At 43.1% G+C, this 16,174-nt stretch overlaps 1 protein-coding gene across 1 annotated transcript in view; it reads right to left on the bottom strand.

Annotated features, from left to right (window-relative positions):
- Positions 1 to 16,174, bottom strand: part of LOC120568642 (disco-interacting protein 2 homolog C-like) — a 199,914-nt gene that overhangs the window by 3,170 nt on the left and 180,570 nt on the right. Inside the window, 1 exon segment of the mRNA XM_039816286.1 lies at positions 14,807 to 15,145. Coding sequence (XP_039672220.1) covers positions 14,807 to 15,145 — 339 coding nt within the window.

Genomic DNA, 16,174 nt, shown 5'->3' with positions numbered 1-16,174 from the left:
TGGGAAATGCCTTAAAATGGAAAAAAAGTTATGACCACAGGAAGAGTGGTGTAGATGAAATGCTTGAAATCCAAGTCATGGGAAGCCTGTTGCTACTATAGGTGTCTGACAACAAAAATAGATCTTACCTTGTTCAGTTTTCAAAAAATGTTGCTTGATTTCACGTTTTTTGCATGGCAACTTCATATTTAACCCTCTGAGAATGAAAGACGCACTCCCACTCAAAAAGCGATATTATATTTAATATCATATATTCTATATGTATTTACTTTTTCAATCATATATTACACTACTTTGTGAATCTAAAGGCTTTGGTAAACTCATTTCAAGCACCGGAACAATTCGTTCCTCAGAGAAATGGGTGCAGAGAGAGGTCGCCACTTTAGATGAGGAACCCTCACTTATTTCCTCTCAGCATCCATCAGGGAGCTCTACCGCTTAAGTCAAGGGCCAGAAGATGAAGGGGCTCAAACTCCTTCAGCCCGCCACGCTTCACAGCATGACGGCTCCCGCTGTGAAAAGGCAGCAGAGCAAGTTGCAAGTCTATTAAAGCCATATTAACAGCCAACAGCAGGGGGCGTAAATACAATCTCTTATGTGTTACGTTTATTAAAAAAAAACCTGAAGAAGAAGAGTAGGCCTACATCATTAGACGTGAGTTAATTTCACATCAGCACTACTGGTAAGTGCCAGGAGCAGGAAGCATTGTAGGCTGCCTTTATCCCTATCTTAGCGAATTGCATAGTCAGCTCATGAGTGTGCATCATGATTATGAAAATGATCGTGCCATTTAGTGCTGTCAAACTTAACGTATTTAATCATTTCTGTTAATTTGAAACATTAAACGAGTTAGAAATGAATCGCGCGTTGACTGCGATTTCACTTGGATGAAGATTATGGTATTAAATTTAACAGGAAAACATCAGGCATGCATTGGTACCACTCTAAACGTGCTAACAAACAGGGAAGGGGGCTAAATAATTCACCAAATGTAACCAAAAGTTTAACCATAAAAATCCTAGCTTGCACTTTCTGTCTTCCATCAGAGTGCAGTTTTTCTTCGTCTTTCATATTTGGTTTACTATTGTGGAACTGGCAAAGACCTGGTGCTTGAGCTTCACAGACAAAATTGATAGGGCCTGTAGTCATTTTCATCATTTAACAGCCTTAATATGAATCAAAGTGTAATATGACATTGAGAAAATATTAAAGAGGTTATTTAATGCTAATTCTTTAACACAAAGCAACACGTTATATACATTTATATTTGAATAGTTATAGTATATAGTAACTAACACTCTCAGTGTAGTTTTGGTATAGGCCTACAATATATCTAACCCCCATGTTCAGGTACAGCAAGTAGTCTACTTTATCTCTGAAAGTGTTGTCAGTAATACTCTGTACTGTTTTATAATTACAAGTTTGTGTAATTTGGGGTTTCTGTAGTCAGTTACATTTCATTATTTGTATTTTATTTTCAATGCAGATGTAATGGCATTGTAAGTTTTCCGTTTTTATTTGAAGGCTGAGGCTTCATTAATAAACACAACCCCAGTTATCATCATTGGTTTTGATGTTACTTGCTGTGAATACCTTGTCTGATAGGCTACATTATTGTGGTATAGTATCAGGACTTCCTGGCTAGTGTCTGTCGCGCACGGCTAGGGGCGAATGCCAGGATGATGGGCCTATTTGGGAGAAAGTCCAGGGCTGTTTTTTAGCCCCAGTCCGTCCCTGACTACAACCTTTATGCTAAAACATAGAATTAAATTGACACGTCTATGACAGTGTCAACAAAAACTGAACATTATAGGCATCATAAAAGTCGACTTTATGGCAGAACGGCTGCATTAGTTTAGACAGGTGTACCTAATAGAGTTTTGGCTTTTATCCTGTTCAGCACTTTGGATAGCTCTGCTATGTTTAAATGTGCTATATAAATAAAATTTACTTACTTACTTACTTACTTAGAGTGGTCACAGTCATATGTGATGAACATCTCATTCCAAAACCATGAGCATCAATCTGCTGCTCTAACAGCCTCCACTCGTCTTTTAACGAGACCTTTGAAGCTAACTGCAGAGATTGGCTCCCATTCAGCCAACACTAATGTTCCACTTTTATTCAGAATACGACAATATTCCCGAATTTGTGAACAGCTGTTTGGATATTCCCAATAAGGCCTTTTTTCATTTTCTGAGTAAGACATGTTGGATATGTCTGTATTATTAGGGTTCAAGAAGCATTCTTTGGACATGTATAATGCATTTGGAATAGGCGTCTCAATTGGGGGGGGTTCACTGCAGTTTGGGACAGTTTACGGCCTCTTGGTTGTTTACAGCTTACGGTCAGCTCTGTGCGTTGCTATGGTGGTGGTACACAAAACCAACTAGCCAACAGTTTGTTAGGCTGTAGATGCATGCATTTATACTACAACACACCTTCTACACACGAAGGTTGAAGGAATGAAAGGGGGAAGGCTTTGTTCGCACGGTCGAACAATTCCGGAAAACTGAATTGGTGGAAAAACTGAAAAAATCCTGTTTACATGTAAACAGAAATATAAATGGAATATTCACCATCATTAACCATGTAAATGTCTTAGTGGGAATATCGTCTTTTTTGGAATAAGGGTAAAAACCGGAATATTATGTGCATGTAAACACACAACTCACAGGATTTAAAAGGAACAAAACCCACAAACTTCCCGCGACAGAACAAAGATGTGTTTTTGCTCTGATCTCTCAGTCTCCCTCTTACTTAATATTTCATCAACGCTTGTTCTCTCTCGGGGAGAAATATCTACATCATGTCCACCGTACTTACTTTGTGGTGAGTTATTAATTCAATCTGAATCTACACTGAAAAAAATAAGACACATTCACATGATGAAAATACTACTTTAAATTCAATTTACTAGATTTAAATTAGCTGTATTGTCGCTTTTTAAAATAGCAACCTAATCTAACTTTGTGTCTAAGTTCTGTGGCTTCATTTCCTCCATGTGTACTGATTGATATCTGCATTTCTTTTCGTCTATAGCTCTCTAAACCTACTTAAATGCCAAATGCAGCATGCTAACATAGACGTTTTGGGAAAAGTTCATCCTCTACTTCTCGTCTAACCATTCATGCCACTAACGCTGACTAAGATGTAACTGAAAGTGATTTGAAAGGCTGAGAACGATTGAGAAAAATAAAGATGTATAGTATAGTGGAAGGATAAAGAAACAAGGGATAAGAGAGAGAGGGCGGGGGAAATAATTCCCAGCAAAGCACCGAGCCGAAGACAGCGAGACCAAACAGAATTTTTTATCCAGACATGTACTGCATATCAATAGTGCAGCACACAGCACAAGCATGCTAATTACTGTAGCACTGTGTACGTTCTGTCTCTGCAACATCTGGGCTGTCTGTCTGAGCTGCACTCAACCAGACGTGCACTCTATGAAGTTGTGTGTCGTTTATCTGTCGGCGAGAGTGTGTGTGCGTTCACGAGTATCCAGTGAACGCATAAGAAGGTATTTTCTGATGATGTGTGACGGGGAAGAATATCAGCTCTTGCTGAAGAGGAGGAGGAGGAGGATGAATGCTTTGTTCTCTGCAGGAATACCAATCCGGTGGGCTGTCTGAAGGATTCAGGGACGAGACACTTTCATCTCTACCGCATGGGTCAAGGAGGGTTTTAAGGTGGCTTGATTAACCCGTTCTCTCTCCCAACCCGTCAAATACTGCTGCTTGGTCAGTGGGGCTCTCGGCGTCAGATACCGACGCAAAAATCACGCTCACCCTACAGTCACATTAGCTACAAAAGAGAGCGATGTGAATTAATTTAGCCAGTGTCCGACATAGGTTGTCCTACAGGTTGCTAGTGCTAGACAAAAATTAGCAATGCCACGAAACACGTTGTTTTGCTAATTGGCAATTTGCCATTACTCATGAAAACTTCGTTTGAAGTACCAATGCACAAATACTTACCAAAACATGCTTCCGATGTGGAGTTATTGAATGCTGCCAGTTCAGTCACCTTCGGCAGGCACATCGGGCATTGCATGATGATACTATTGGCCTTGGTCTTTCAAATGTGGCCAAGGATTTTCGTCGTTTTGGGCGGCAGAATTCGATGTTTCCGCTAGCATTTCTACTGAAACAGTCTCTGAACTGTCGTCGCTCGCCTGATCCACCTCCATCTCATTCTCAATCTCCTACAGAAAGATTTGGCGCCTGGTAGGCAGCCTAGATGCTGATCATTTGTTGTGAAATGTTTGTTTAAAGCACTTGAATAAAAAAATGAATGTTGTTTAAAGGAAATGGTAAATTATAGTGTGATTAAAACTTACTATTTATATTATTTCCAGTACTTGATTTACAGCTAATATGTGAAAAGGTACGCAACCTTATTTGTCTAACAGTAATTTATTTTTTACTTCGAACCGTCACAGGAAATGCTTTTATTTTGAAGTAGTCTACACGGAAGTTGTCTGTTGTGTACTCTTGCTAGCTTACTGAGATGAACGTGAGACGCTAGATGCAAAACATGTCCGTCGAGCTTAAGATGTTCACTTTGTTGTTTGTAAAACTGCAACATATTGAACGGTGGTCAATATATATATATATATAATATTTGGTCGTCATTGGAAGCTATTCCACTACATCATTCATTTGTGATTTTTTTTCTTCTTTTCAGTTTTCGTTAGTCAAAGTTATTTTTTTACTCCGTAACAGATAGGATTTGTAATGCAGCGAAATACAATACTTCACTCAAAACGTAATCAAGTACATTTTAAATTACCGATTTTAAAAACTACTTGAAAAATACAAAATACACAACTAAACTACTCATACAGTAACGTGAGTAGATGTATTTTGTTACTTTCCACCTAAGGGCAAAGCTACACTGCTATCCCAACGGGCCTCTTCCAGACTGCAGCCTTAATTACATTAAATATGGGAACGTTTCCAAAGCAGCGTTAATGGATTCAGGGTATGTTTTTTTCTGACAGAATGAATGGCTGATCAACGTTCTGGTCTTAAGCCTTTTCTTTAATTGTATGCTCATGGTTTCCCCCGGTGTTGATGGCTTTGTATTCACAAGCAATCTAAGAGAAACGGAGGGAGCCACTTCAGTAAATGAGAGAGTCAGCAGCTGCCTTTTCACATGCCAAGCAGGGAGACGGGCTGATGGAGTCTTCAGGTTGTGCCTCTTCAAGTTTCTTTTGAAAGTCTGGCTGTTAATTAGGAACTTTTCTTAACCACACAAGGGCAGACGTCGCATTCTTTAATACAGTATTTGTGATTTCAGGTCAGGGTTGTAGTACTCCAGTCCGGACTTGAGACGTTTTTCTATTGTCTCGGATGTGTCTAGGACTCGTTGGTATTTGCTGTCAGACTGGTCTCGGACTTGGCCATTGGATTTTTCTAGTTGGTCTCGACCGAGTCCAGCAATATATGCTGTTTTTCTAAAGTAGCTTCCTCCCTCAAAACAAAACCAGTGATGAAGCGCGCTTGAAAATTAAACAGGTATTGGTTCCATATCCATCTAGAACGGGCATTGGCTTTGGTCTACGGTATACGCCTGGCTGCGTTATATATCTCAATCATTAGGCATCAATCATTTTCATTTTGGCCACAGACACAATGTCTTGAGACATTTTATTTATTGTCTAGGACTTGTCTTGGACTCGTTGGTATTTGCAATCGGACTTGTCACAGACTCTGGCCATTGGACTCGCCAAATATTCTAGTTGGTCTTGACTGAGTCCAGCGCCAATCATTAGGCATCAATCATTCTCATTTTGGCCACAGACACCATGTCAGCGAGCACTTTGTACTATGGATTCTTCAAGACAAGTTATAGGTTCAAGAATGGGAACAAATCCATTTCTTTAGTGACACCTGTGTTGCTTGTTATTTGTTTCATTTTCCATCGGCAGTCCAGAATGTTCTTGTTACACCAGAATAAAAAGACTCAACATCTAAAATGTGAGGAAGCCCTTCAGCTCTATGTGAAATTGCTCCACTTAAAGTAAATAATATGGCCTAAATTGATCCTACAGTGTTGTTACTCTGCACTTTCAAAAGCAATTATTTTCCCTAGAATAAATATTTTGTGTGCATTTATTTTTACCAATGATTCACCTAAATATTTCCTGTTTATACGGTACCGCTGATGGTGACTATATCATATCTGACTGACTGATGTGCATACTTTATAGAAAACAATTCTTTCTTTTAGAAATGCCTCATGATATATTGTCTCTAGAAGTGTATTATTCAACTTTTGAAAAGAAAATCTCAATACAATCGAATCGCAATACTTCTAGAATCGCAATAAATGAAAATTGCAGTACGAATCGAATCAGCAGCCATGCATCGTGAAAGGATCGAATCGGGACAAAAGCGTTATCGTCCCAGCCCTCAAAATGATTATCTTTAAATAGAAGATATACTGTCTCTCACATCACATGAATTAAGAACATGTACGTAAGTGGTCTTGAAGAGGATTCATTTTTGTTCTGTCTTGGTACCCTCATTTGAAATCGGACTTGACTTGGACTTGAACCTCTTTGGACTTGCGTCTCGGCTAGTCCTGGTCTTGGTCTACAGCCCAGTTCCAGGTAGCAGATTTTAAGAATACTGCATTACAAAAAAAACAACAACACCAAACTAAAAAGAGGACGCAGGCAGACAGCCTACATTCCTCCACCATCTGCTTTCTGGCTCAGATGAAAAGCAGTTTTGAAAGCAGAATGCCTCTGGCTGAGCAAACAACTGAAAGACATGCGGCATAATTAGCCAAATCAATAAACACCACCAAACAGAGTAACCTTGAAAAGAGGGAAGACTCATTCACACAAGCTGCTATCAGGCCCCCTCCTTTTAAAAGCATTGTTGATTCTCCTCATCAACAATTGGCTCTCTAAAAAGCTGTGAGCAACAGCTTTTTGTGCGCGTTTTAACCCCACAACAAAAGATATTACTTTCATGCAGCTACAAAAACAACAACGCTCAATGCTAGCGAGTTTAGCATTGACTTATTCCCATCTGCACTTTCACAACGTGGCTAAGCAACAGATTTAATCAGCAGGGAACAACCGGCAAGGGGCACAACTCCAACAGCAAGCACATGACGGAGGACGCCGGGGAGTGGGGGGGGAAGAGTCACTGAAACTTATGAGGGGGAAAATTCGACATCCCTCCCGTGCACTGAGGGATGGCAGGAGACTGACCCTGTCTCTCTCTCTCTCTCTCTCTCTGCCAGCCATGCTCCGATTTCAAACTTACCGGAGCGTCCTGACCCAGAGTTTCCATTCTCTACCATGCCAGCCGGCACTGCCCTCATCCTCCTCCTCAAGGAGAGGTGGGATAAAAGGCCTGCATGTGAGGAACAAGAAAGGAGAAGGGAGGGGGTGGGATCTTGAAAAGTAGAGTCACGTCGAGTGTGTTTCAGGAACCCTTCTTTAAGAGCACTGGAGTCTTTTCTCTTCACACAGTGCGGCTACCACAGCGTTACATATCCTTAAAGAGACTAATAAGACATGCAGATGACAAACTGAATAGTAGGAGGTACAACTCTAGTTTGCATAACTCTAGTCATATGATACTCTTAAAAGGGACAGTTTACCCCAAAATCAAAAATCACATATTTTTCCTCTTACCTTGTTACAGTCTAGATAGTTTTGGTGTGAGTGGCCCAGTGTTGGAGATACTGGCCGTAGAGATGTATGCCTTCTCTCTAATATTACATTACATCACATTACATCTTAGGCGTAATTTATAAGGTGGGTGGGGGTGTTACAACACCAAAAAACTCTTCGGATCTACACGATTCACATGGATGACATTTTCCCATTCAAAACAGCGATTTTCACCGAAAAGCGACTAGTTTGCAGGTATGCTGTCTGGTAACGCCAACCAACCCCCCCCCCCGACCTCCTCCCTTCACGGCCAGCCACGTTCTTATACAGCAACTAAACAGAAACACAGACACTTTATTTTGGTGCTCACAGGTAGCCTGACGTGGTCCTACTCAGATTCTAGTCAGAATATGTCAGAGTCTGATGCTGCTCCATTGGGCTGTGATTACGGGGCGTGTTTCAACCGAACCAGGAAAGAAAATGCCTCTGCACTCTATTGGATAGACCTCCAACCAATCAGAGCGCCCCATCTTCTTACTGACCATCGGGGCCAGCTGATTAATTAAACTTTTGACGAATCCCGTAGGAAGGACGGCAAAAAAACATCTTTCCGATCGACAAATGCCTTGATGGCGGTTCTCTGTTCCTCTTTTAAAATGATTGCGCTGTCGAAATCTTCTATAACCGACGCCATGGCAGCCATCTTTTTTGTAAAGAAATTCAACCCAAGCGCTCTCTGGGGACGTGGTTGATCACGTTACTGGTGATCATCTGTCCATCATCGTATAAAGCCCGCCCTGACAATTTGATTGGCCAAATGTTGTGGGCGGGGCTAAGTTCGGCTGGCATCCAAGGCTAGCTCACAGGTTCTTTGGATTAAAAATATTTTAATCAAAAGAGCGCCACATGTGTCTGAAAGGTTTTCAATAATCACGCAGCAACAGCAGCAGCACAAACAAGCTCTTGGTGCTTTTATCTGAAAGTGAAGAGGCACCCAGTGACACAAACACAGCGCGCTCTATTGAACCCAAACTCAGCCAAAAGTCAACCGTAACCACCAGATTGTCCACATAGATCCTGTTAAAGGGATGAAAGGAGTGACGGAGGAACAAAAAGTTATCTGCACGAGCAGGCCGAGCGTTTCTGATAAGAGCTGAATGAAAAAAACGAGGCTGCACGGAAAACAATCTCCTGTGAGTATTAACACACACACACACACACACACACAGAAAACACAGGAGACCTGCTGCTTTGGCCTTGAACAAGTAAATGAGAGACAGAGCCGCGCTGTAATAAACACGTGTGCACTAACAAAGGATGTTCCTCTTTGATTAGGAAAAGACTCAATGAAAGGTTACACCAATTGAAAGTGATGTAATGGAAATTTCTAACTGTCGTTCTCTCTCTCTCTCTCTCTCTCTCTCTCTCTCTCTCTCTCTCTTCCCCTTTCATGCCTAAGCTGTCAAAAAAAAGGCCTAAAATGCCAAAAAATATAATCTATAAAAATGTATACAGCAAACTATGCACTATACAACCAAAGAGGACCCTGGACAAAAGACTGAATGAACACAAAAGCAGACAAAATATACCAACAAGTCCTCCAAACCATACGACGATATCAGTCGTTTATTCCTCCCTTCTAATACGACCCACAGGGGCGTTTTCTGTCCTAATATCTGAACCAGAGAACCTAATGGTCGCGGTTTTAAACATATGGTTAAGGGACAATTGCGGCACAAAATGAACCTAGGGGTTAATAACACGTGTACAGAGTCGACCAGAGTTCTCTGAGATATGTTTTCATGCTAATCGAATGTGACCAGTTTTAGCGCAAACCGCTAATTAGCTTATAGCGCTAGTCGTCGTGGCACTGGTAAAGTAAAAAGAAATCCCTATTTCTACACCACTAACAAGGCTCAAAATAGCACCGCACTTCCACGGTAGCAGAATGAGGGTCCCTACATGTAAACCGAAGCATTGAGAACTTTGTAAGCGTACAGACAGTTTATTAAAAAGATAGATTATAAAGACAGGCGCCTTCAGTTTGCACATTAAAGCGCCCATATTATGCTCATTTTCAGGTTCATAACTGTATTTTAAGGTTGTACCAGAATAGGTTTACATGGTTTAATTTTCTAAAAACACCATATTGTTGTTGTACTGCACAGCTCTCTCTCACTGCTGCAGATCCTCTTTTCACCTGGTTTCTGTTTTAGCTACAGAGTGAGACCTCTTAGCTGGGAGACTTCTAAATGAGGGCGCACATGTAAGTAGTTCTTTTGGAGATTATGGTGAACTTGTGTGTGTTGTAGCAGTGCTTTGCTATTGAGAACGACGTAGCATGCTAGCATTAGCCGGCTAAGGCTAACGCTACGAGCTAACGGTTGTGGTTAGCCAGCTCATTTCGGCCGATTTTGAACAGCTCACTAGGAGACTGAAAGCAGGACACATTCAGAAACCGTATCTCTCTCAAAACAGCATGGATGGATTTTTTTCAAAGTTTGTATGTGTGTGGAAGCACCAGAGACACAAAAGAACACCCCAAATCCCAGAAAAAGTGTTTTTTTCATAATATGGGCACTTTAACAAAAGGTTTCTTATAACTTTTGGCTGAGATGTTGGTGCATCAATAAAAATAAAAAGCCCAAAAGAGAGCTGCTTTGAACTTCTCGCCTGCAGTTTATTTCTTCAGATTTTATTCAACATCTGCCCGCTAAAATAAAGTTCTAAAACAGGTTTCGCTCCAAGATCTCCACCATTTTACTCCGTTCATTCTCTGGACCGGACAGAGTGCCGTTCGTGCAGAATCCCACGTTACGCTCCGCTGAAAAACATCTCTCTGACTTTGCTTTATTTGAGACGTGGAAACAAACAAAGTAGGAAACCCACAGCGTTGCACAGATCCTCTGCTGTCACATCTGTCTCTGCATTATCTTCAGAGCCGGGGACCAACAGTGCCAGCATGAAAACAATTTAGCATTTAGTCACGACGTTACCTCAGCAAACAGCGGGGAAAGGCACAAGCAGGGCTCTGTGACAGCAGCGGGACGGTTTTGAAACTTTCGTGTGCGTACTGTGGGGTTTTTTTGAACATGGGTTGAAGCAGTTGGAGAGGAACGCTTTGAGCTAAGCGGGGAAATGGTTGCGGTGTGCCGCTTTTCAACTGCAGGGCACAGCTCGACTCGTTTTTTTGGGGGGGTTTCTAACAATGATCTTTGACGGACAAGTTTGGCAGAAGGTACGGCCAAAAAGCTCTGACCACCCACTCTCGGAGGAATTCATTCCTCTTCCCTCTGGGCGGAGATATTAGCCTGGTCCTACCAGACTCTGGTACATTAGCCTGGTCCTACCAGACTCTGGTCCATTAGCCTGGTCCTACCAGACTCTGGTACACTAGCCTGGTCCTACCAGACTCTGGTCCATTAGCCTGGTCCTACCAGACTCTGGTACACTAGCCTGGTCCTACCAGACTCTGGTACACTAGCCTGGTCCTATCAGACTCTGGAACAGTAGCCTGGTCCTACCAGACTCTGGTCCATTAGCCTGGTCCTACCAGACTCTGGTCCACTAGCCTGGTCCTACCAGACTCTGGTACAGAGAGTCTGGCCACTCTCCATTGACAAGTGTTAACTTCCTTGAAGGCGGGTCCTCTGTTGAAGTTTAAAACTATTGGATCTGCCCAGAGCCACTCTGGTAGCCTGGCTCCGCCCTCCTACGTACTGTCTGGTAGGACCAGGCTAACAAGAGGGGAGACGACAACAACTATCGGCTTAGCATCGCTAGCGTTAGCCTTAGCCAACTCCTTCACCGCTAACGGAGCGAGCTGGAAAACTAAACTGTTCCCGAACCCCGTGGGGAGGAGGGCCACGACATCATGGCCCCCAACACAACTCAGCAAAGATTGGTCTTGCTCGGGCTTATTCTCGTATCTTTCTCCACCGCCATTACGAAACTACAACTCAAACTAGTGCACAACCTCAACGCCATTGCCACTCCCTCTGTTCGCTGATTGGACGGCCAAAGATTTGACCGGAGAAAACCCGCGGAAATACCGCAAACCCAGACGGAGTACTGGAGGAAAATGAAAATTGAGCGGAAGTACGTAGGAGATATAGGCTCCCTAGAGCAAAAACAAACAGGTACACATTTTCTTTTGTTCCTTGTGCAATTAAAGCTGCTAACTCTTGAACGCAGAGTTTTTATTAGTGTCACTTGGGCCTTTCTCAGTGACACTTTTAGAAATCACTTCTACAGACAATCTCAAGGGATTTGATTTGACAGTGTTTAAGTGATGAAATTGTTCTAAATCAGTCTGTTGGTTGTGTGCTGCTTTATGCCTTGTTGATTGTATTGTTGTGTTTTGTACCTCCAACTGCAGATCACATTTCCCCTCGAGGGACAATAAAGAACTCTGAAACTCTGAACTCTAAATTCATACGGCCCTATTTTAACGATCCAAGCGCATGGCGTTGAAGCGCCTGGCGCAGGTGTGTCTAGGGCGTGTACGAATCCACTTTTGCTAGTTTAACGGTGGAAAAAAGGGCCCGTGTGCCGGGCGCCTGGTTCTAAAGGGTTGTACTTAGTGTCTTCATTAATCAGAGGTGTGTTTTGGGCGTAACATGCAATCAACCAATCAGAGATCATCTCCCATTCCCTTTAAAAGCCAGGCATGATTTGCTGAGCAGGAAGGAGAGATTTTCAGGAGAAGAAACTGGTCTGCTCGTGAAGTGAAAGCGCACGAGCAGATCATATCGTAATACTATTTCATATTGTAATATTTTTATTTTTAATCCTTTGCATGTTTGTGTGCTGCTGCTGCGCGTCCCTGTGTGTGTAACAAGCGTAGTGTGCGCGCGCTGTGCACGAGCCTAGGCGCATTTTGCTAATGTCACTGTTAAAATAACAATGAAATGCTGCGTTATTGACTTTAGACCAGGTTTTTGTTGGTCAACGGCGCGATCACTTCCAGCTGTCTCAAGATAGCAATACGCCCAGAATGCACCTGAACACACCTCCCTGTAAGACCAGCACGCCCAGAATGCACCTGAACACACCTCCCTGTAAGACCAGCATGCCCATGGGCGCACAGCTGGGCGCAGGTGCATTTGCTATTTAAACTGGACGGGAAATTGACAACTGCGTCGGTCTTAAACTAGCAAAGACACTTGCGTTGGGCTTTGCGCTGCGCCGGGTGCAAGATAGAAAACTCTAAAACTCTGAACAAAATAATGAAAATAAATAAGGACTGCAGCAAAAAGTAAAGTTGTAACTAGTAGTTTCAGAAATGTGACTCAAAGCAAAGACAGACCAAAGTGAGTACAGGAAGTAGAACCACTGTAAAGCTTGCAGTTACACACTAAGACACGAGCCTTCAAATAAACACACGTTACCACCCAACATCCAGTTCACACATTTAAACTTCAAAGAGCCCACACACACACACACACACACACACACACACACACACACACACACACACACACACAGCCAACTAACTTTGCCTTCAACTGAATAAACTCAAGGATAAGTTCCTTTATTTAAAGTTTTTCTCCCTTGCTGTTCCCAAACTGGGATTCAGGGACCTCCACGGGGTCTTACGAGGATTCTTTGGCAAAATATGGAATTGTTTAAGTCCACTGTTTGTTTGTATTCTGTTCTTAAGAAGCTAAAAGTAGAAGAAATAAAATAAAGAATAATAAAATAAATATGAAGGTCTGCTTTAATGGGAGGATTTATTCACAACTCGGCGAACATCCATTTGGATGATGATCCCGGATACAAAAACTGTGTGTGTTGGTGGTCTGTGCTACTAAAAACTCGCTAAATGGGTACTTTTAATCAGAGAATGCCTCTGGGCTTTGCTAAGCAGAGTGTGCATTGGACTAAGAACCAGTCCTGGCCCAGTCCTAACTAGGGTTGGGCATCGTTTGGATTTTAACGATTCTGATTCCAGTTCTGAATTCTTCCTTCTGATTCTGGTTCTTATCGATTCTCGATACCGATTCTTTGCGTGGTGGAGTTGAAACGGGTCACATGGTTATTTTCACAAATAAGAGGAAAGTTTTATTTTGATTCAAAAGGTGGGTTGCAGTTTTACAGCTTTTTCAACGTAAAATAAAGCCACACCAGAGCTCCGCTTCCTGTGCTGCAAGGCTGCAACACAACGAGCGCCCGGCCGCTACGGAAACCCAAAGTCGCGCATGTTAAATTTGGAACCGATAATCAGATTTGAAACCAAATCCTCCAAACGATTAGATCAAACGATGATCAAGATGTTGGGTCTGGGAACTCCCCATTGACAGGGCTCAATCCGAGGGGCAGGATAAACGGTTGGCTTTCAAATTCCCTCTGCACGCAATAGGATAGCGCTACAACCAGGCAGAGCAACGAAGAAGGTAGCGGAGCTAGTTGATAGATTAAACTTTTGCCGTATCCGGTCGGCAAAACTCCGTACACATCTTCCTTTTTTAAGAATGACTTCAGTGCCGTTCTTTGTTCTTTTCTCAGAGAAAAGCTGAACTCCAAGTCTTCCAGAAGACCGCTGTTCCCAGCAGCAGCAGCAGCAGCAGCAATAAGCCCCGCCCACCAACTCTATACACGATGTGATTGGCCTGACCAGAGTTTGGTTTTTCCAGCTCGCAAGTCGAACGGAGAGTGCCTAGATCAGGGCTCACCAACCTTTTCTAAACTGAGAGCTACTTCATGGGTATTGAGTCATACGAAGGGCTACCAGTTTGATACACTCTTCTGAAATGACAAATGTGCTCAGTTTGCCTTTAGTTATATATGATTATTAGTTATATATGATTATTAATGATTAATGACGCTCATCTATGTGAAGACACTGGTCATGTTAATGATTTCTCACAATAATTATCAACAATGACTTAACAAGATGGGAAACAGATAATATCAATATTCAATTTTCATTTTTAGAACAGGCCTGAGGGCTACTCATGTGGTCCTTTGGGGCTACCTGGTGCCCACGGGCACCGTGTTGGTGACCCCTGGGCTAGACTGACCCTGGCTGCAAAATGAATCTGCTGCCACCAGGGTGCGTCTAGATTTCTAGGCTACCAAACGATTCCACTGGACAATCGTAACTTTTGAAACGATACTGAGTAGGAATCGGTTCTCGATGCCCGACCCTATATAGTCCTAACCTCTTACCGGTCTTGCGGTGGTGGTGGTGGTGATGGTGGTGGTGGCGGTTGTGGTGGTGGTGGTGGGCGGAGATGTGCACGTGCTGGGCCAGGACGTCGGCCAGCCTGCCGCCGGCCGCCCCGCTGCCCCCGCTGCGCGTGGAGGAAGAGGAGGAGGAGGCCGTGGAGGAGGTGGTGGTGGTGGTGGACGAGGTGCCGTGGATGGCCCGGTTGATCCAGTGCTCCATGCTGATGCTCCCCTCCCGGCTGGTCCCGCCACCTCCGCCTCCGTCCTCTTCCTCGCCGTCTCCGCCCTCCTCCCCATCGGCGTCGCCCGGACCCTCGCCTTCTGAACCTGAGGATGTATCTGTGGGGGAAGGGGAGATGAGAAGGATGATGGGTGTTGGAGAGAGCATAAAATAAAGCACCACAATAACAAGTAAGGAAAAATTGTGGACTGAAATATTTCATTAAACCTTGGAAAAATAATTCATCTTTCAATAATAATAAAAATCTAGTTTAATCCTGACTGATGTACAATCTGCTATGTTTAGAGACGGGCAGAAAAATAGTTTCTATTGTCTGTGGCCTCAAAGGTTTTCAGGTCCCATCTGTCTGGAGGGGAGGGTGGGGGGGTGGATGGACTAAAGTTTGCTTTTAGAAGAGTGAGTGTGTGTGTGTGTGTGTGAGTGTGTGTTTTCCTGTTTAGCTATATTCGTGGGGTCCTAAAACCGGGAGTCCAGTATACTTGTGGGGTCCCGACAGCTTTCTAGGGCCAAAATGCTGGACCCCACAAGTTTAAAGGACTGTTTGAGGGTTAAGACTTGGTTTTAGGATTAGGGATAGAATTAGGTTATGGTTAGGGTGAGGGTAAGGGTTAAGGTTAGGCATTTAGTTATGATGGTTAAGGTTAGGGTAATGGTTAAGGTTAGGCATTTAGTTGTGATGGTTAAGGTTAGGGTAAGGGTTAAGGTTAGGCATTTAGTTGTGATGGTTAAGGTTAGGGTAATGGGCTAGGGAATGCATTATGTCAATGACGGGTCCCCACAAAGATAGTGCCACAAACCTGTGTGTGTGTGTGTGTGTGTGTGTGTGTGTGTGTGTGTGTGTGTGTGTGTGTGTGTGTGTGTGTAGCATTTTGCATGTGATTTCCATAATGCCTACAGCATTATGAAACTGGTAGTGGTGATATGAATAACAACAGAAGCTGACCCAGTTCTCACACTCTGTGTGTGTGTGTGTGTGTGTGTGTGTGTGCGTGTGTGTGTGTGTGTGGTGTGTGTGTGTGTGTGTGTGTGTGTGTGTGTGTGTGTGTGTGTGTGTGTGTGGCAGACACACAATAAACGAGTCCATCAAACAACCAAACAAAAAGAACCAGACATTTTCGACCAAATCA

The sequence above is a fragment of the Perca fluviatilis genome, chromosome 11, assembly GCF_010015445.1.
Source record: "Perca fluviatilis chromosome 11, GENO_Pfluv_1.0, whole genome shotgun sequence".
NCBI lineage: Eukaryota > Metazoa > Chordata > Actinopteri > Perciformes > Percidae > Perca > Perca fluviatilis.
This window is presented reverse-complemented; position numbering and strand designations above follow the sequence as displayed.